Here is an 18,990-nt window from a genome sequence, read left to right on the forward strand (position 1 = left end):
GAAATGATTAAAGCGCTTCCAGAGGCTGCAGCAGGAAAGGGAGGGAGGGAGGGAGGGAGGGGGGGCGATGAGAGGGAACGGAGGGGGGCAGGCATGTGGGGAGGGGAGGGAGGGAGGGGGGGGGGGCTCTAGAGGTCACTAGTGGAAATCCGTTGAGGTGGTCCCAGAAAACTCCTGGTGTGTGTGGAGTCCCGGCCTGGACACACGCCCCTGTTGGCAGGAATTCAGACTCACGGGCCAGAGTCGGAGGGAGAGGGATAGACTTGTGTGTGTGTGTGTGTGTGTGTGTGTGTGTGTGTGCGTTTTGAGAGAGACAAAAAAGAGAGAAAGGAAGAAAGTAAGAGGGAAGCGAGGGAAGAGGGTAGAGGAGGGGGGAGGCCGAGCAGGGGGAAGGGCTGAAATGCAGGGAATGAGGCAGAGCTGTCCAGGCTCCCTCACAGCCAGCCAGGGAGGGACAAGACTCTGCTCCAAGCCACAAAATAAACCCAGCCCCAGGGTTACAACATACCTCAGCTCCCCCAGCAACCCCACTCTCCATCTCGCCCACGTCGCTGCGCTGATCACTAATAGAACGTTGGAGCTCGTTGTAACATTCCATGAAAAATGTCTAGTGAAGAAAACTCAGAAACTTCGAAAGCAAAGGCAGCAGGAGAGCACTCAATGCAAATAAAAAGTAAATTCCAAGGAGACAGACAGAACCTGCGTTTGTGCCGTTTTTACGACCAAGTACCATGGTCATTTGGGCACAACCCCAATTTGTGGGCATCAGTAAACCCAGTGGAGACTACCCAGCCAGGGTATGCTACATACACAGTGGTGATTCACCCTCCGACAAACAGCCTGCGAGAGGAACTCTTCTGGCGCGGGGAAACTGCAGCCCAGTAAGCCCAGGAGGCCAAGTTCAATATTTTGCCAGTGAAGCACGCTGAGACTATAAAAAGGGTTTGACCCTGAATTCCCATCATGGGATCCTCCTACCACCATACAAACACACACGTTTCCTCCTACCACCTTACACACACACACGTTTCTAAACAAAGAGAAGTAAGAGAGACAGTGAAGAGAGAGAGAGAGGGATCATGGGAGGGAAGAGGGGAACAGAGAAAAAAAGAAAGAAAGAAAGAAGGAAAAAAGAAAAAAGTACCATTTCACACTCTGGCAGAGAGCTGTCCGAGTCTCCCCAGTCCATTTGCACACTGTTGGATGACCCCCAAATGCAAGGCTTACCCCACACCCCCACACCTCCTCCTCATGTTAGCCCCTGCTCTGATTCCACTCCTCTCCACCTGTCAACAGCGTCTGTCGCCCGGCCAAGAGCAGCACCAGCAGCAGCGCCACAGCCCAGCACCGAGCAGAGCGGAGTGGAGTGGGGCGAGCGAGACGGGATGAGAAGAGGACGAAAGATGAGATGAGATGAGATGAGATGAGATGAGAAGAGATGAGAAGAGATGAGATGAGATGAGATGAGATGAGATGAGATGAGGGAGAGCAGAGGAGAGCAGAGGAGAGGAGAGGAGAGGAGATGAGAGGAGATGAGAGGAGAGGAGAGGAGATGAGATTTATACAGGACAGGAGAGGAGAGAAGAGGAGAGAGAGAGGAGAGAGAGGAGAGGAGAGGAGATGAGAGGAGAGGAGATGAGATGAGAGGAGATGAGAGGAGAGGAGAGGAGATGAGAGGAGAGGAGAGGAGATGAGATGAGATGAGATGAGAGGAGAGGAGAGGAGAGGAGAGGAGAGGAGGAGGAGATGAGATGAGAAGAGAGGAGAGGAGATGAGAGGAGAGGAGAGGAGAGGAGATGAGGTGAGATGAGACGTGAGGTGAGGAGATGAGAGGTGAGGTGAGATGAGACGTGAGGTGAGGAGATGAGAGGTGAGGTGAGGTGAGGAGATGAGAGGTGAGGTGAGATGAGACATGAGTTGAGGAGATGAGAGGTGAGGTGAGATGAGACGTGAGGTGAGGAGATGAGAGGTGAGGTGAGGTGAGGTGAGGTGAGGAGATGAGAGGTGAGGTGAGATGAGACGTGAGGTGAGGAGATGAGAGGTGAGGTAAGGTGAGGAGATGAGACGTGAGGTGAGGTGAGCATTTCCTCTCCTCCTCCCACCCGTGCCACCTCTCTCATTCATCTACTCACTTCCTCTACAGCTGAGTCAGTCTAGTCTAGTCAGACGCCCAGTAGGAGTTTTGGGCTTTTGTTTGTTTATATGCTTGTTTATGTGTTTTTTTTCACGTTTCATTGACCGTGCATGGACACAGAGGTTCGGAAGTGTTGCGTGTCCAGTTGGTGTATGAGCGTGTGTGTGTGTGTGTGTGTGTGTGAGTGTGTGTGTGTGTGTGTGTGTGTGTGTGTGAGTGTGTGTGTGTGTGTGTGTGTATATGTGTGTGTGTGTGTGTGTGTGAGGGGGGGGGGGTCTGCTGCCTGAGAAGCAGCTGGGCTGCTCAAGGCCAACTGGTCTGGTTTTTGTACAGCAAATGTAACTGAGAAGCCGACCACGGGAAATGGAAAAAGCCACCTAAGGAGTGAGAGAAGATGCTGATTTGTATTCTCCCACTCCCACCCCTCTCATCAGACAAAAGACATTCAGCACAGAACTGGTCCACACTCTCCTGACCGGCTGGCTGGTGAGAATCAGCAAAAACGTACTGTGGTGCAACATGTGGCTAGATGCTATCTATGGAAAGACACCATGAGAAAATAAACTGATCATCTTTGAAGTTCCCATTTATTTTTATTAAAGCAAGTAATCATAAGAACTGCATAGTGAGAAATCAACCACTGAAGGAGCGGAAGTTTTGACAAGTCTTGGGGGAAGAGGGCGTCTACATCTCTCACATACACTCATACTCACACATGCACACACACACACACACACACACACACACACACTCACACACATTGTGCACTCTATAACTGTAGAGCTACCAAGCCCATAAAACCCTGTGGACAGCAGCCAGTTGGCAGCCTGAGTGCTGCACATCCTTGCTGGAGCAACAGGAAAGCCTGTCTGTCTGTGAGAGCCATTCATCTCCACACCTGTGCAGAGTGGGCAGGGTGGAGAATAGCCATGAATGAGCCTGGGGGGGGGGGGGGGGGGGGGCTCTGGACAGCAGGGCCAGTTAGGCACCTACCACAGATCCAAAGGAGAAAGGCGCAGAGCTTTCATCAGTAAAAAGCTATGTGTAATGTTATCTTTTATGGAGCCCAAGCTACGCGATGATCTCTGTTAGTATGTCATGTATTAACAGACCCCGGAGAGCAGGGTGATATTTTTTTGCTCTTTCATCATCATTATCATCAAAATAATATTTTTCATCCTGATCATTATGCCAAAACACAGCAGGGGGGTCCTGGATCATCCTCCAGGGGTGTCCAATACAGCTCCATAGTTAGTCATGAACAGTTGCATGCGGCAATCCAGCTCAATAGTCTGATATGAGGCCTTATGGTCTAAAACATGACAATAGACACCTGCCAGCCAATTAGAATTTTTTTGATACAAGTATTTTCCTTCAACATCAGACTTGTGAACATTTCAGAACAATTCAAATGTGGCAATTTACTACTGAATTTACTATACATCGAGTAATGCTGCTATACAAAATACATCTCTGTAGATTTTTTTTTTTCATTTCAATCTTTTAAAAGTTGTAAACAAATATTTTTGCATCTGATCACTTCCCATGAGTGTGACAGTGACTCAGTGAAAACTGCAAAGTTGCCAATTTTCTATGGCCAGAGCTTTTCACTCAGGATGTGTTTCATATTAGAAACAGTTGCTCAGCAATGTATTAGCGCCCACAGATCAGTAAGAAGAATGGTGAGGCATGCACTGCAATGACTGCCTCCAACTCGGCTTGTTTCTATTGTTACCACAGACCACTAATTCCCAAACTTTTAAACTCATCAAGTGCCATATTAGAAGCAGAGTTATTAGTTTTGAAATTTCCATTCATTTTCAGTTATTAGGCTTTGACATTTCCATTAACTTGAGTCTTTCAGCTTGTTTTTTTTTTTTTATTAGTTTGAAGTGTATAATTTTAGTTTTAATGTTATTTTGTGGAACTGACTGGCTTCAGTTTAGCTTTTACTCAGTTTTAGTTTTTCAGGTGTAAAGAGGAAAGACGTTCAACCAATCACATTGTGGTCATCATTTGCTTCCTTGATAGGTTCAGTACAAATGTTGAATGTTGGTTCCATTTTGGGAAGCATGTGACTTAGAACTCCAAAATAGCTCGAGCCTTTATTGGACCTTTCAAAATGAATGTAGAAAATCAAATTACGTCTGACTTTTCATTCCACACACAAAACAAAAGAGGGGGAAGCCCTGATGGGAACGTTTTGGTGAACACCAAACAGCGCTGTGAGCCACTTAGAGATTTTCCATCGAGACGCTCAAGACCGCTGGCCAGGCTCCACAGACCAACGCTCTCTGAGTTCCCTGAGGGTCAGGTATGGTGAGACAACTTTCTTTCCCTGCCGGTGGCCACAGCCACCTTCTTCTATTAACCATTTGAGGGTGGGGGTGGTGGTCGTTGCGGGGGGGGGGGGGCATGGTGAAGGAAAACATTCCAATGGCCCCTTGTAGCCAAAAAGGATATGCTATAATTAGTTGCAGGAGGGCGAGCGGTAGCTGAATGAAGAAAGCTGACTTGTTTATCCACGGCTAGAATGTCCAGACCCCTGACAAGTCCACCCTGTATGCCTGGAGCAGCCGTGTGGCTAGGGAGACCTCAGGGCCATGCCAATTCATCTGTGACACACTAAAGCTACCAAACAGATCATAACCCGGCCTTTCAAAGCCACACAAAGTGGGCCATACATGCGGACGGCCCGTGGAAAGACACGCTTGCGCTCAGTCCATTCATAAAAAAAAAAAAAAAAAAAAAACAGCGAAACAAAGTCAGTCCTCTGGCCCTGACCGCCCTCTGTGAGCTAATGGCTGGTGCAGTGTGCGTATCACGGCCCTGAGATAGACAGAGTGCAGTGCGTCAATCGCGGGCCCTGTTCTGGGAAGGTGAGCAGGATTTCCTAATGAGGATCCCCCCTCATCCTCCGAGGGTCACATTTCTCTCTGAGCTGCGTGTTGACGCATTTCATTGACTCAGTTACCACTTCACGCGGGTCACTTTGGCTGAATGGATGTTGTTCTTCAAAGCGCGCACACCAGAGAAAGTTCAGCAAATTAACACACCCTTGTCTTGTAATATGTCACTGTTCCATGCCATTCATAGCATTCTCACAGAGGTTTCTGCTAAGGAAAGGTTCTCAAAGAGCAACTTGTGCCCTTTCAGAGCCCTAGTTAACCTTAGATCCACAGCGCTGCAGCCGGAGAGCCAACCAACAGAGTCAATCAATATGGTCTTTACAGAACCCACATTAAGTCTCAGGAGCCTGCATGGGTTGCTGTCTAAAGAGCAAATGCTATTGGGTTTTCATTACCTTGTGAGAAACATGAGGGCAGATCCACATTATGGCCCAGGTACAGGGTCAGGAGAAAGAGAGAGACAGAGAGAGAGAGAGAGAGAGAGAGAGCGAGCGCTTACAGCAGTCTGTTTGCTATGTGCTTTACAGTCACATGGGCAGTGTGCCAGCGACAGGAGTGTGTGGGCGACTGGGAGTGCGTGGGCGATGTGGTGCGAAGGTGTGTGTACCTGCAGGAGACGGACACCATGAAAGGGCTGCCGAGAGTCGCCGGGCACCAGTACAAAGGAAACGCTGCAATAAATTGAACTCCTTTATCAGTTCAGTCAAAGGGTTCAGTGGCTCCATATAGCACGTTAAAGCAGGACCTTTTCAGAGAAAATGGCCGCGGCTCTAGATCATGTTGGCAGACATTGCTGAATTGAGGTTGCTCACTCAAGTCTGTCTCACTCGCGGTCTGGCTTATTCACCTCCATTCACCATTCCAGCACTAGGGGAATCACGGGGATGTATATAGTGCCTTTGATGAGTAACACAGTGCTCATGCATGCTGGCAACACAAAGGGAAATTATGAATGTAGCCGAGCGCTCTGCAGTTCATTCAAAGGAGACAGAGACAGTGTGAGAGCTGGAGCAAATTATGGTCTGAGATGACTCCCGAGAGGCCACCTAATGAAAACTGCATTCACACATCACAAGAAAAGAAAAATTGCCGTCAAATAGATTGAGCAAGACTGGTAGAATTTTGTTATGACTTGATGGCTGTATTACTACCAGTTTGTTTAACATAGTACTCTGAATAACTGCAATATGTCATTCCCAGTATGTGAATGGTTGATGGCTGGATTGAATCACAGTGAATGACAGATATAATGACACTGTTTACACATATTTTAAGTGTATATGACACTGAAACCTTCCACTAACTTCCTTCAGTCCCTTCTAGTCACACACACACGCACACACACACACACACACACACACACACAAAACAAATACACCTTTCAAAGTGAACAGAAGTTCAGTGGCTTCTGTTCATTTGTAGGTAAAAGGAATCCTTAAGGAAATGAAGCTCATATGTCAGAGAGAGTTCAAGCTCCCACTATATTACAGCTGGGCTCCTGGTGGCACTTTTAACAGCCTGCAGCTTTTCGTCCGACTATGAATCAAGTATGTCACTTATGACCTGATAAACACAGAGAATTTCAAGCTGTCTGAGCTGTCTGATTATTTAAGTATTCCTGTGGTCAATGTGGAGTATAAACATTTTCTTTCGCTAATAACATGAACATTTACCCAAATCCCCCTTAAATATACATCGGCAAGAAGCTATCAGTGAAACTAAGTAGGAAGTGGGCATGAGTGCAAAAAATATAATTAAGAGCAATGATAGCACTGTGAATGTGTTTGTGGTAACACGCTCCTCATTCACTCAGCTTGGGCTGAGCAGAGACTCTAACCGCCACACATTCATTCATAAAAGGACAGTAAACTGCCTTTTCTCAAGTGGAACAAATTTGTCTCACATTATGTATGGGGTGCACACTTGAACTTTATGGTGTCACTTTGTGTGTGTGTATGTGTGTGTGTCGGTGTGTGTGTGTGTGTGTGTGTGTCGTGTGTGTGTGTGTGTGTGTGTGTGTGTGTGTGTGTGTGTGTGTGTGTGTGTGTGTGTGTGTGTGTGTGTGTGTGTGTGTGTGTGTGTGTGTGTGTGTGTGTGTGTATGTGTATGTGTGTGTGTGTGTGTGTCGTGGTGTGTGTGTGTGTGTGTGTGTGTGTCGTGTGTGTGTCGTGTGTGTGTGTATGTGTGTGTGTGGTCTTATGTGGGTACAAACTGAATAAAAAGGAAAAGAAATCACGAAAGTTACTCACCCATTTCCTGGGTCGGCCTCTGGGTCTCTTTTCACCTGTGGCCTCAGCTTTCTGTGAAGGGATCAAAAGTGGACACTGATCAATATGCAGCCCCTTCTCTGTGTGACACCCTGGATCTAGCCAAGGACAAGAAGCTCCCCCATTTTACACTGAGGGAGGAGTCATATTGCACCAGTGGAATTTTATGCCATTCAAGTGCAAATGAGTGGGCCACAATCAGTATGCCCAGTGGACCAATGAGGACCGAGATGGACAGTTCTAGGATCAGTATCCTATGGTTGGGGTCTTTGGAAAGACCAGCCACCACTGCTCATTCATAGCCTCCCCAATAAAGTAACTGTCTAGGGTGGTGTTGCCTATTTTTGACTCATTGACTACATTGTGCAAACTGATGTGCTGCTCCTGACTATCTTAGAAGGATACAGATGAGGTAGTCTCTGGTAAAGGGATATTCTCTGAGATACAGTAAACCTTGAGAAAACGTTACTCCTTCAACTTGACAGTTGTTGGTAGTAAGACTGCCAAGCCCTGTGGGTGGATCTGTGCAGCGCTATAAGAAGCAGCTCAACCCTGCACAGTGAAAAAGACGATTAACATGACAAGACGCGTCTCAATAATTCTTTAGATATTAAGTGCTCTTCTGGCGAAAGGGTGGCAAGGGGAATGGGGGCAGTGAAACCCTGCCCAATCCTGATGAATTTTGCAAATTAACTTCTGCAGGCAAGTATCAAAGGGAACACAACGGTCAGGTAGGTTCGCCACAGTCCTTCTTAAGATGTCTGTTAAAAAACCCACCAAAACCTGAAAAACTCACACCATTGCTGAGGGTAAAGTCAAATCTGCAGTCTCTGTTAGGTTAGCGGCATAAGTAGGGTAGTGGCTGTAATTGTTTGGGAACATGTGCGTGTCCTTACGAGCGTAAACCTTCAGTTACAATAGTTAAACAATCCCACTGAAAGCTACAACAGTTCAACAATCCCACTGAAAGCCAATATGTGTTGACCTTTCTATCAGACCGCTTCGACAACAGTCTGCAGAGGTAATGCACATTTTGTACATTCCACCCTTATTCCCATGGTGTGCTTGCAGACAGACACAAGAGATACCCTCAGAGCTTCTTTTTTTTAAACTCCCATCACCCAACAAAAGAAAGGGAGAGAGAGAGAGAGAGGGAGAGAGAGGGAGAGAGAGAGAGGGAAAGAGAGAGGGAGAGAGCGACAGAGAGACATGGGCAGAGACAGAAAAAAAGAGACTGAGTGAGAGAAAGGAGAGATGTATGCGTTGTCTGATGTGTTCTGCCCTGTAGGGCCCTGCATGCCTGGCCTGGCTAAGCGCGCACGCATTGTTGAGTCTCACGTTACGGCTCTCCCAACAAGCACAGTTTGTTTTAAATACCCCAAGGACGCTCCATCCAAGCCCTCGGCAAATTCGGAGCGAGTGGAGAAACATAAGCCCGTGTGCCATGGGAGCGCCGAGGGCAGAGAGGCATCGGAGCTCGGGGAGAAATCTCAGGGCTCATCCCCGCCACGTCCACTCTCCGCTCGGCTGACCACTGAGATTCAGCCGTCAGCCACTCTGGTCCTTAAACACGTAACAATTTGAGGCCAGTGAATGGATATATGTCCTCCAGCTGTTGGAAACACAAACCTCGGGGTGCCTGCCCACCGAACCGCTCCAACAGTTCATTCATACCTGAGGGCCGCACACTTTGTTAGCACATGCCTGGCGCTTAAGTCCCTGCTAATCACTCTGCATTGCGGGTTAAAATAAAATGGTATTTGGGGGGCAGCAGAACACTCCACCCACCCCCATGTGGTCACTACACCACACCCCCCCCCCCCGCACCCCCCTCCGTCCCAATCACCCAATCTGTGCTGTCTGTGAACCTGTCTGTTTGGGACACTGCATTTTTAATCAGGAGATTAAATGGTGGTGTAAGCCTACACCTCGCTAAATTAATCATGGCTGTGTTAGCATGTCTCGTTTGGTGCGGTGACTGGCTCTCTACAGCAGAGCTGAGTGTGCTGTTGGCTTTAAGGGGATCTCTGTCCAGAAAACACCCGACTAGGGCTCACGTCTGGCGCTGACGTGGCACAGGATGGGCGGATCCGGTGCCATCATAGCGTGCACTCAACTCTTGCCCTGTGACATGAGGACACATTGGCACGTGTGACGGAGAGAGGGATAGAGAAAGAAAGAGAGGGAGAGAGAGAGAGAAGACAAGGCCACTGGCCATTACTGGAGAATGAGAGCAGCATGCCAGACTAAGCTTTAGGAAGGAGGGTTTAAAATTAGCTCCTTGGTCTATTGTATCAAGTTGCAACAATGACTGATCCTCGGAAAATATTCTAGTGTGTCATTAGCGCAAATTTATTGAGCAGATGATCAGTGACTGGGCTTGGCACTGTTATACACTCCAATAACTGCCGCCAAGGTCTTCTTCATTATATTGGTCCAAGATAGCCCTGCACATGTCTCTGAGGCAAAGCAACTGCTGATGAAAGCTATATAAAGGGTATTTGGAAAACTGGAACATTTTACAGCTACTGCAGATAAAATTACACAAAAATATCAATTTACAATAGTATGGTTGTTATACAATTATTTGATTGAAGCCAATGGTGTTTTTCAGTCCAAATCAAGCCGAGATGGTGGGTGCACTTGCACTTGTCCATCCACAACGGTATTACTATTTATGGCAAATGAGTGGCAACCATAGACTGGAAAAAGTTACCAGTGGTTTAAAGATACCATCCTTTTAAATGAGGCATTTGAAGACACATAAACTCTTGGGGGTGTGTTCATAGCCCCTTCTGTGTAAAACTTGCACTTTCTCTTATTTTCTCAAAATGCTAATTTATAAAATCAAGTAGAACTTTGAGGGTTTAGGTCTTAAAGAGGTTTACACAAAAAAAATCCATGTAAATGTCTCAAAATAACTTTGACATGAAACCCATGCTCAATGTCAAAAAATGGGGCAATTTCAGATTTTCTGCAGAGAGATTATTCTACATTTGCTAATTGCTGTGCAATGGCATACTTAATCAGCTCACTTGCAGACAATTTCTTAACAATGGGAATACCGTGGTCACTGGAGAATGACATCATTCATCACAGCATGTTCCAAACTGAATCTGTGTGAGGGGATGTATGCCCAACTGTTCTCTTAAGGGAAACGTTTTCTTTTAGGGGCAGCAAATACCCTCAATCATAGAGCACTAATAGGCAGGGAGAGTGATGGATTTTGGGAGGGTGCGCAAACCTTGTGAAAAGTTTTCATAGTGAGGCGCCTTCACAATTCTGTCTCCTTTCATCTTTGGAGATTTATATCTCGTCTGTTTATCATAACAATGCCAAATGAGACGAAACAGGCTTACTCTGGCAGCAGAGTGGTTCAGTTTTCAAAGTAACCCCAGAATGTTTACAGTGGTACCTTAATGCGGAAGAGTCCTAACTTTGCTGTCATCGAGCCCTTCACACAGCTGAATCCCCAAAATAAATGAAGACATCCAAACTTTCCCTTGATGGCTTAGGCTAAGTCAAGCTGTAAGACTTTAAACCAAAGATTGTAGTGGATGTCAGGGGGAACGTCCCACACGAACCAGTGCATGCGAGTGGAAAAATTAGCTCACTACACTGCTCTCCTCGGTGGAATTCATCAACACACATTCCCCTTGATAAGGCTTTACAGGGGGGGGTTTTTTCAACAATGGTGTGTTTTCCACAGAAACACACCATTGGTGGCCCTGACATGAATGTCTGCTGCAGAAATGTAAGGTGAGCTATGTGTTGGGAAGCAATGAAGATTATGTGTTACAGACTCGCAATTAGCTCCGTTTGCATGGATGTGCCAGCATGGAGGAGAACATGACAACCCAGACTATACACACTGAAATTACTTATAAGCACTGTGTGTGTGCTTGAAGTGTATTTGTGTGTGTGTGTGTGTGTGTGTGTGTGAGAGAGAGAGAGAGAGAGAGAGAGAGAGAGAGAGAGAGAGAGAGAGAGAGAGAGATTTTCCAAGACTGTATGTGCACTGTTAGCAATTTGTATGAAGGCCTGTTCTGCAGAGCATTACTGTGAATCACAATTACATGGCGGGAAATTTGTATATATTAATGAAACAGTATTTTATTGTAGAACTGATGTGCTGCATAGTACTATGTGTCATACAACTGCATTATGGAATAGAACCTTTACTGTTAAAAGTGTGTTCTAGAGGCGCAAGCCTTTCTGGACATTGGAATTTGTAATGCTTTAAACGTTGACTTGAATTGAGACTGAAAAGCCGAAAAAGAACAATTCAAGTCAAAACTTTCTCTGCTCTGCGCTCTGAATTGTGACCATTTAAACTGATGTGCACAGAGCTATATGTCTGATTAATCAATGTAAAACAGGCATCTTTAATCCCTCATATGGCTTTAAATGAGCTTATATGAACAGTACATGAAGACATATGGATGATCAGGCACCATTGAGTTTGTAAATGTAGGATATGTAGAATTTACGCCCCAAAGAAGCTCCAGTGCTTATATTTCAGTTTATGAACTTAGCCATCTATTTTATTTAATAAAGTGCATTAAAGTATTATTGCAGATCATACAACTGATTCTGACAAATAATGGAACAGGATTTATTCCTAACAGGACTATGGCAGGACAAGCTGTCTGGTGTGCTCCAATGCCAATCACAAACACATTGGACAGAATGGATATACCCACAAATAAATACTTTTTCATTTTCCAGATGTTCCTCACTGCGACTATAGACTAGCACCGCCCAGAAGCCACTGTTGCATGTGCAATTGTACATACTACCCCTTCTGAGGAGACTTTGAGGGGTTCACTAATAACATTCTAGCAATTGACCGGACTAATCAAATCTGTGACTTGTTGTGGTTTGGTCCAGAGGGGTGCAGGTCATGGCTTACACCTTCATAAACATGTCAGCTTATACATGTGGCAAGACTACGGAGTGCTAGATAGCAGAGAGAAACTACAGAGATTCTCTCAAATCAACAATTAAAGGGATGTAATATCACCTCTGTCCCAAGTGAGCTGATAGGCTACGTTTTTACACAGCCAAGGCTAATATGTGTTGCATCCTTAGAAGCTAATGTTAGCTACTTTCTGTCAGTCTATCATTAGCCTGCCTCTTGATGGTTATAGATGGCTATGGAGCATCTACTGACTAAGGATATGTCTACATCTAGTGCGCTGCAATAAATAGGTTTTGCACATACACACACAGTGTGAGTCCATGCTCAAGTTGGGCAGCACATATCAGTTTGAACTAGTCAGGCTCTGTATCAGTGAAACGGTGGCATCCATGTTCTTGCCATTCTAACATAACTAAAACACTGTTGCAGTAGGCCTCTCCTTGTCTGAAGTTGGGCCATAATCTGTTCCTCTCTTTTTGCTATGATACATCAGCTAAATGGGTGGATGGATTTCATTTGGTGAGCAATGGGTGGATTTCATTTGCTGAGCAATGACTATTGTGGTACATGTAAGTGACGTCATCACGAGTCTCCATCATGAGTCTCCTAAGTAAAATCTGACCTTGAGCTCCACCACTGTTAGGGACAGCCCTGATCATGTTGTACCAAAGTATTTCATTAAACAAATACATTTTGATGGGTGTGGTTATTCTTAAAGTGAACCAGTGAATGGAAAATCACTAAAAGTGTGAGACATCTAGCTGAATGGTAAAAATGTGGCCAATAACTGCCAGGAACTCACTTCCAAAGCAGTTCTGCTTTCTGTACAATGACACTGTTCAAGACTCGTTTGGGCATTTGTTGTGTTGTAAATCCCAAGACTGCACTACACTGGGCAGTGTCGCTGAGCAGAGTGCACTCACAGAATACCACGGGGAGGTCTAGTGGTTGGAGGTCCAAGCATTTTAGTACTTCTGTTTATTACAGTAGCCTTATTTGTACTTTAGGTGTTAGTAACTTGGGTCTAAAGCAACAGTACTGTAATGTACTGGGCAATTGCTTTATAGATTGATTTGGAACAGAAACAGCTGTTTTGTTGTTGTTTTGTTGTTATGGTAGACTTATTCCTGGTGTATATTCAAAAACAGACAACTACTACTATAGTAGTACTGGTGACTTTCTTCTGGTAATATACTTGAAATAATGTAATACTATTTTTTCTTCTTGTTACCATGCATACTATGCTGATAAAATTCTAGAAAAGAACGACACTATGTTACTGGCCAATAACTGCCAGGAACTTACTTTAGTTTTTACAGGAAATGTTTAACAGTGTGTGCTTCAGTGTGTGTTTAGACCCAGCACTGTTAGGTGTGCTCAGCCCCGTTGTGGGACTAGAGTGTTTACAACTGTGCTGAAACATGCAGCCATGGCCTCAGCCCACTGTGGTTTGGACTGTTTCATATGCTGGTCATTCACAAGCGCAACGTCCATGGTTTGTAATTAAGATATCAGGAAGGCAGTTCCCACACCACAGTGCGCAAAGACATTCTGCTTGTTAACGTTCTCCTCACACCTCTGTCTCACTTTGAAATTTTGAATGGTCAAAAAATGGTCAGTGGTTCCCCCTGCTTTAAAAACAGCAAAGCAATTGCACTTTTCTGGTCTTCAATGCCACGCATGAGTGAGTCCTCTATAGGCGTAACTAGTATTATGAAACCAGACGTCATTTCAAACCACTGCGCAGTTCAACACGTGGGATCTTAAGATCTAGGTGGTCTGAAACACCTAGGGTGTGTGTGTGTGTGTGTGTGTGTGTGTGTGTGTGTGTGTGTGTGTGTGTGTCCAGCTGGTTGGGAATTAGGTGGAAGTGTAGTGAGGTGTAGAGACCAGACGCCTGTCTCTGGCTGGTTCTCACCTTCTGTGCTGCCTTGGAGGGGCCCTTGTTCTTGCTGCCTTTAGGGCGCCCCCTTGGTCTTTTGGGGACAGGCTCGCCTGTGGGCTCCTGAGGAGAAGAGGAGGTGAACGCAGGCGATGAGGACAGGAAACAATGCTATGGCCCACTGCCCCCCCCCAACCCATGCAGAAAAGACAAGGTCCCTTTCCACAATGTACTCATTTAATGGTAGCCTTTTATTTGCTTGGTGCGCTGTGAGTCAAGACCAAAAGAGGGGCAAAGGTGGTGTGTGTGTGTGGTGTGTGTGTGCAGTGTTTCCCATACATTGACTTATTTGTGGCGGCCCACCACATTATCAACAATGACCACAAACACAATGATTTTCCAGGTTGTACTAAATTGTGCTTAAATCTGGTTAGCATCATAACCATGCTGTGCTAATTTGTTTCTCTTGATTCTTGAATACTGTTGTATTCAAGTTAATTCTGCAAACCAACCACCACAAATGGAATTCAATTCTGTGGGAAACACTGGTGTGTGTGTGTGTGTGTGTGTGTGGGGGGCTATTAGTTTGTGGTTGCATGTATGTGTGTGCATGCTCATGTTTGTGTGCGTACGTGTGTGCCTATTCATGTTTGAGTGCATATGCACTCATATTATGAACAAGTAGGACAGCATCAGCGAATCATTGCACTCCTGGTAGCAACCACTTTGAACCCAAACTCATCTGATAACATCTGTTCAGACACAGGGGGGGTTGTGGGGATGTTGTGATATTGTCTAAAATAATATGGTTCTCTTCTGGTAATTAAAACTTAAAACATGCTGTAGATCCTAGTTGTTGCCCTTAAAAGGCTTTATTAATATATTGTTACATATTGCAATACCAGAATGAGAATCACGTGATAGTAGCCTACTTAAGATTCAGTAAAGGCCCTCTATGGATTGTTGTATTTTTTGTACTAAAGGAATATTTAGCCTAAATTAGCCTACGTCTAGTCAAACTTGCATACACGTTACAATGCACGGGTTTGTCCAATAGATTAAATCAATGATTTATGTAGACATTGAAAACTTTCACGCACCAAAATACATGTTTAGTGGTATAGTATAATTAAATAGGAATATTCCCCTTCCAGCTGGAGTAGGCCTATTTCACTACAATCCAACAGGCGAGTCATGTAAAGAAGCAATCAACATTTCAAAGAAACACGTATCGAAATGTCTAAGTTCATTTAATTGTTTGATGTTCTTCACACAATGACTAACATTAAAAAAAACTCTTGTGAAAAGGATGTGGTCATGACGATATACTGCTGGAAACAGTGGCTGTGGACATGTAAACAAGCGACTACGATGTTAAAAGAGTGGGAGCAATAACTTCTGACACAGTAATATGTTCATGCATCGCGGTCACATGAAAATCGCAATCAACCCAATTATCCTACAGATTATAATACTATACAATAGCCTAGCTGACCGGGGTACAGCGTAGCCTATGCACGGTCCAACTGCAAAACCAAACAGAAGTCGCAGCATGCTCACCGAATACACGGTTGTGCAAACTGATTAAAAATATGTAGCCTGACTATAGCCTATATTGGAATTTCCGAGAACTAACTTTAAAAATTAACACACAATATATATTGTAAGTTGCAATTACAGAAAAGGAAAAGCACTTTTATTTTAATTAATGTGTATAGACACTGATGTGAAATAATTACCTAAGCATTCTTGTTCTAAATGATCCAGGGGTTTATCACCAAGCGCAATGGTAACAACAGGACTGTGCGCATAAATTAAGCTATAGCATAATGATATATGATTGTATGTTTGAAGTGTGCAGCCGCAGCGTACAGAGCCCATGCACTGTTGAACAATATACAGGCAAACATATCCATTGCATTCTTAACTTTTTCTTAAACTACAATACAGGCAACAATACTATCTCACTTAAACTAACCGGGAAGGGCTTTCGCGTAGGCTACTATGAGAGCGGAGCTGGAGAACAACAAACAATCGTGGTTAAATTTCTTGTTGTGTCGAATAGAAAGACAAAAACATAAGACTGACTTGAGGCGGCTTCCTCGGTCTGCCCGGTCCTCTCTTCGGAGGCTCAGCCGGTGCGGGCTGTTCCTGGGATCCTGAAGCTTCGCCGGCTTCCTCACCGCGGGCACTCATTGTGGCTTGGACCAAACTGTAATCTCCTGCACCTTCTACTTTCAGACACGGCTGATTCCTGCACACCGGTCGTCCTGGTGCGGAACACGAAATGGGGTTCTTTGTTCCTTTAAAGTTAGAACCGGCGATTTCAAGTGTAGAATGAAGAGGCCTCAATAAATATGTATTTGCAAGAAAAGGGTTGCGCAAAACAAAAAATAAAGATGGGGAGAGCCTTCAAAGTATTATGAATAGCACGTGCTGCCCAGTTCAGTGTTTGGCACACAAAAATGTCTTCTCTTTAGAGCTGAGTGGGGGTGGCTTTAGTAATAAAATAAGCCAGTGATCGATTGGAATTTCGGTTTCGTCTGTACAACTGAGTGCGATTCATTTGCAAAGAAAATGTGACAGTGCACTGTCAAATCCACGCGCCGACAAGTCTGCTGCGGAACTTCAAGAATCACGGGGACAAGATTTTTGCACGGATTGGTTTAAAAAAGAAGTTGCTATTTTAAATACATCTCCGCTGTCCATACGAAACCAGTAGACTGACCGAATGAGGATGAGGTATATTTAAAAAAAGAGAGGGAGAAAGAAAATCAGTTTTCCCGTGGGTGGATAACACGGGGAGGGGGAGGCACCAAAGGCGCAAAAAAGCTGGGGTTTTGGAGTAGAGCCAGAGAAAACAGGAGAAATTCAGCGGCGTTAAGAGGAGAGAGCACATTGAGACAAACTCACGTGTCCAGCACCATTCATGTAACTGGCGACAGTCCAGAGAGTTTAAAGAGACAGAAGGCGAAAGCGCCTTCTTGCGTTCTAAAGTTAATATTCCTTCGTAAAGAGTTCTTTTAGCTCACCGAGAGTCTCAGTTGGTATATTTTTCTTAATGTCGTAATTATGCTATGCAATATGTAAGCCTATCATTGTAATTCACAAACAACATTAGTTATTACATATCATTTTTGTGGACCACTATCAAAATGTTTTGATTTCATTGTAGGACCTAGCCTTCTGATAGAACTTCAAAGTCACAACGTCACAAAATACCTCGAATTATTTTTATGTACTTGTATTATTGTATTAATATATTATTATTATTATTATTATTACAGGATGAGTTTTGAATCATTAGTCGTCACTTAAAATTATATTTACGACAGCAACAATACAATGGCCTTAGGGGCTGTTCAGGTATGCTTTGAGGCGCAAACAACACTTCTAAAAGTGCTACTATGCGTTTCCGTGGTGGCAGCTGCCTTTTCCCTCCAAACCCTAAGTGCAAGCAGTGTGATTGTGACTAAAAGCGTGTGGTTGAAGGCCGACCTCCAGCAGCCGCATGGCTTTGAAGTATTCCGCCCATCGACGTGGAGTGAGATCAATTACACAAGAACAACAGTGACAAAGAATAAACTGCTTTACGTGCAGGCCCTTTCCCACGATCTGACCAAGCCTGCTCGACAACAGGGAATGGCGAAGTGCTCCCCTACCCTCTTCACTGAATGCAATTGTGTCAGAGATGGGTTTATAACTAGTGCGAGCCAAGTGGATCCATTAGTTGATATAGCCTAGCCTTCATTTTAACTGTGCGTTAAAAAGTTTATGTTTTTTTATTTTTGTCTCTGTATGTTTCGCTCTGACGCGCATATGTGTTATACATATATCTGTGTGTGTGTGTGTGTGTGTGTGTGCAGTGTGCACGCTCTCGCGCTTGAATTATTTCACCAGTTAAAATGTATCAACGCATTTTTGTTTCCACATAAACACTCCAACATTTGTGTGTAGCTCGGCATGGGATGGGGATCTGTGCTATCCTGTGAAAGAAAGTGGTTAATTTGTCGTTGGTATGCAGTTCATTCATAAAAAACAGCACTCAGACCCCCAAAGAAGGTGGACCAGAAAGGAATTTCGCCGTTTTCTTCCCTAGACCACTCCCCCGTAGACAGAGCGGCGTCAGGACCGCAAGCCTATGAAACGAATACAATCAATAGCCACAGCCGCAAATTACTGCAGAAAGTACTACCAAGATCGATTACGCAAAACATTTGTTGAGGAGTTGAGACATATGTCTCAAATGCATACATGTTAGTGTGAAAATCGGTATTTCTGTATTTAAATTAAGGGCGTGAACCCATACAAACGTGCAAAAAAGTCATTTGAATTTGTAATTACTGACATTGTGAGTTTAGGTAGGATTATGTAAAGTGAAAACTGTTTTCGTTGTCATGGTCTATTTGCCCTTTGGCAGTGTAGAAAGAGATAGTGCTGCTTTATCAGAATTCAGACTAAAAGGACAAAAGTGCACACTGGGTGTTGAAATAGGAAATAGGAAGTATGTGCATCTCAAAAGACATTCTTTTGTTGAAAGCAGATTTCCCCTTTTTTGGTGTGTGTGTGTGTGTGTGTTGAGGAGGGACTGCTCTGGGCGAATTGTGGGAGAACTCATCCACCGCGGCACACTAAAAAGATTTTGAGACCAACCACAGCCCCTCGCCACCCGATGTCAATTTTAACTGTTTAACCCCCAGCCAGCATGCCTCCTGGGCTACGTCAAAGCGGCAGCACATATGTGATGCATTTATGGAGCAGAACTGTGAGGGGCCTACTGCCACACTTCAGACACAAACTGGTAAAACATTTCCATTTCTCCATGCAAGAGATCGACAAAAAAAAGAACCTCACACATGGACAAAGTAACTTGGTCA

The 18,990-nt window shown here is 44.7% G+C and overlaps 1 protein-coding gene across 1 annotated transcript in view; it reads right to left on the minus strand.

Moving 5' to 3' along the window:
• Positions 1-16,937, minus strand: part of hmga2 (high mobility group AT-hook 2) — a 31,559-nt gene extending 14,622 nt beyond the window's left edge. Inside the window, exons 1-3 of the mRNA XM_048267312.1 lie at positions 16,202-16,937; positions 14,150-14,236; positions 7,293-7,343 (exon numbers count right to left, since the gene is read on the minus strand). Of these exons, the coding sequence (XP_048123269.1) occupies positions 7,293-7,343; positions 14,150-14,236; positions 16,202-16,309 (246 nt within the window). The 5' untranslated portion in view covers positions 16,310-16,937. The remainder of the gene's footprint in view (positions 1-7,292; positions 7,344-14,149; positions 14,237-16,201) is intronic.
• Between the last annotated feature and the right edge of the window lie 2,053 nt (positions 16,938-18,990).

Source organism: Alosa alosa, chromosome 17 (assembly GCF_017589495.1).
Source record: "Alosa alosa isolate M-15738 ecotype Scorff River chromosome 17, AALO_Geno_1.1, whole genome shotgun sequence".
Classification (NCBI taxonomy): domain Eukaryota; kingdom Metazoa; phylum Chordata; class Actinopteri; order Clupeiformes; family Clupeidae; genus Alosa; species Alosa alosa.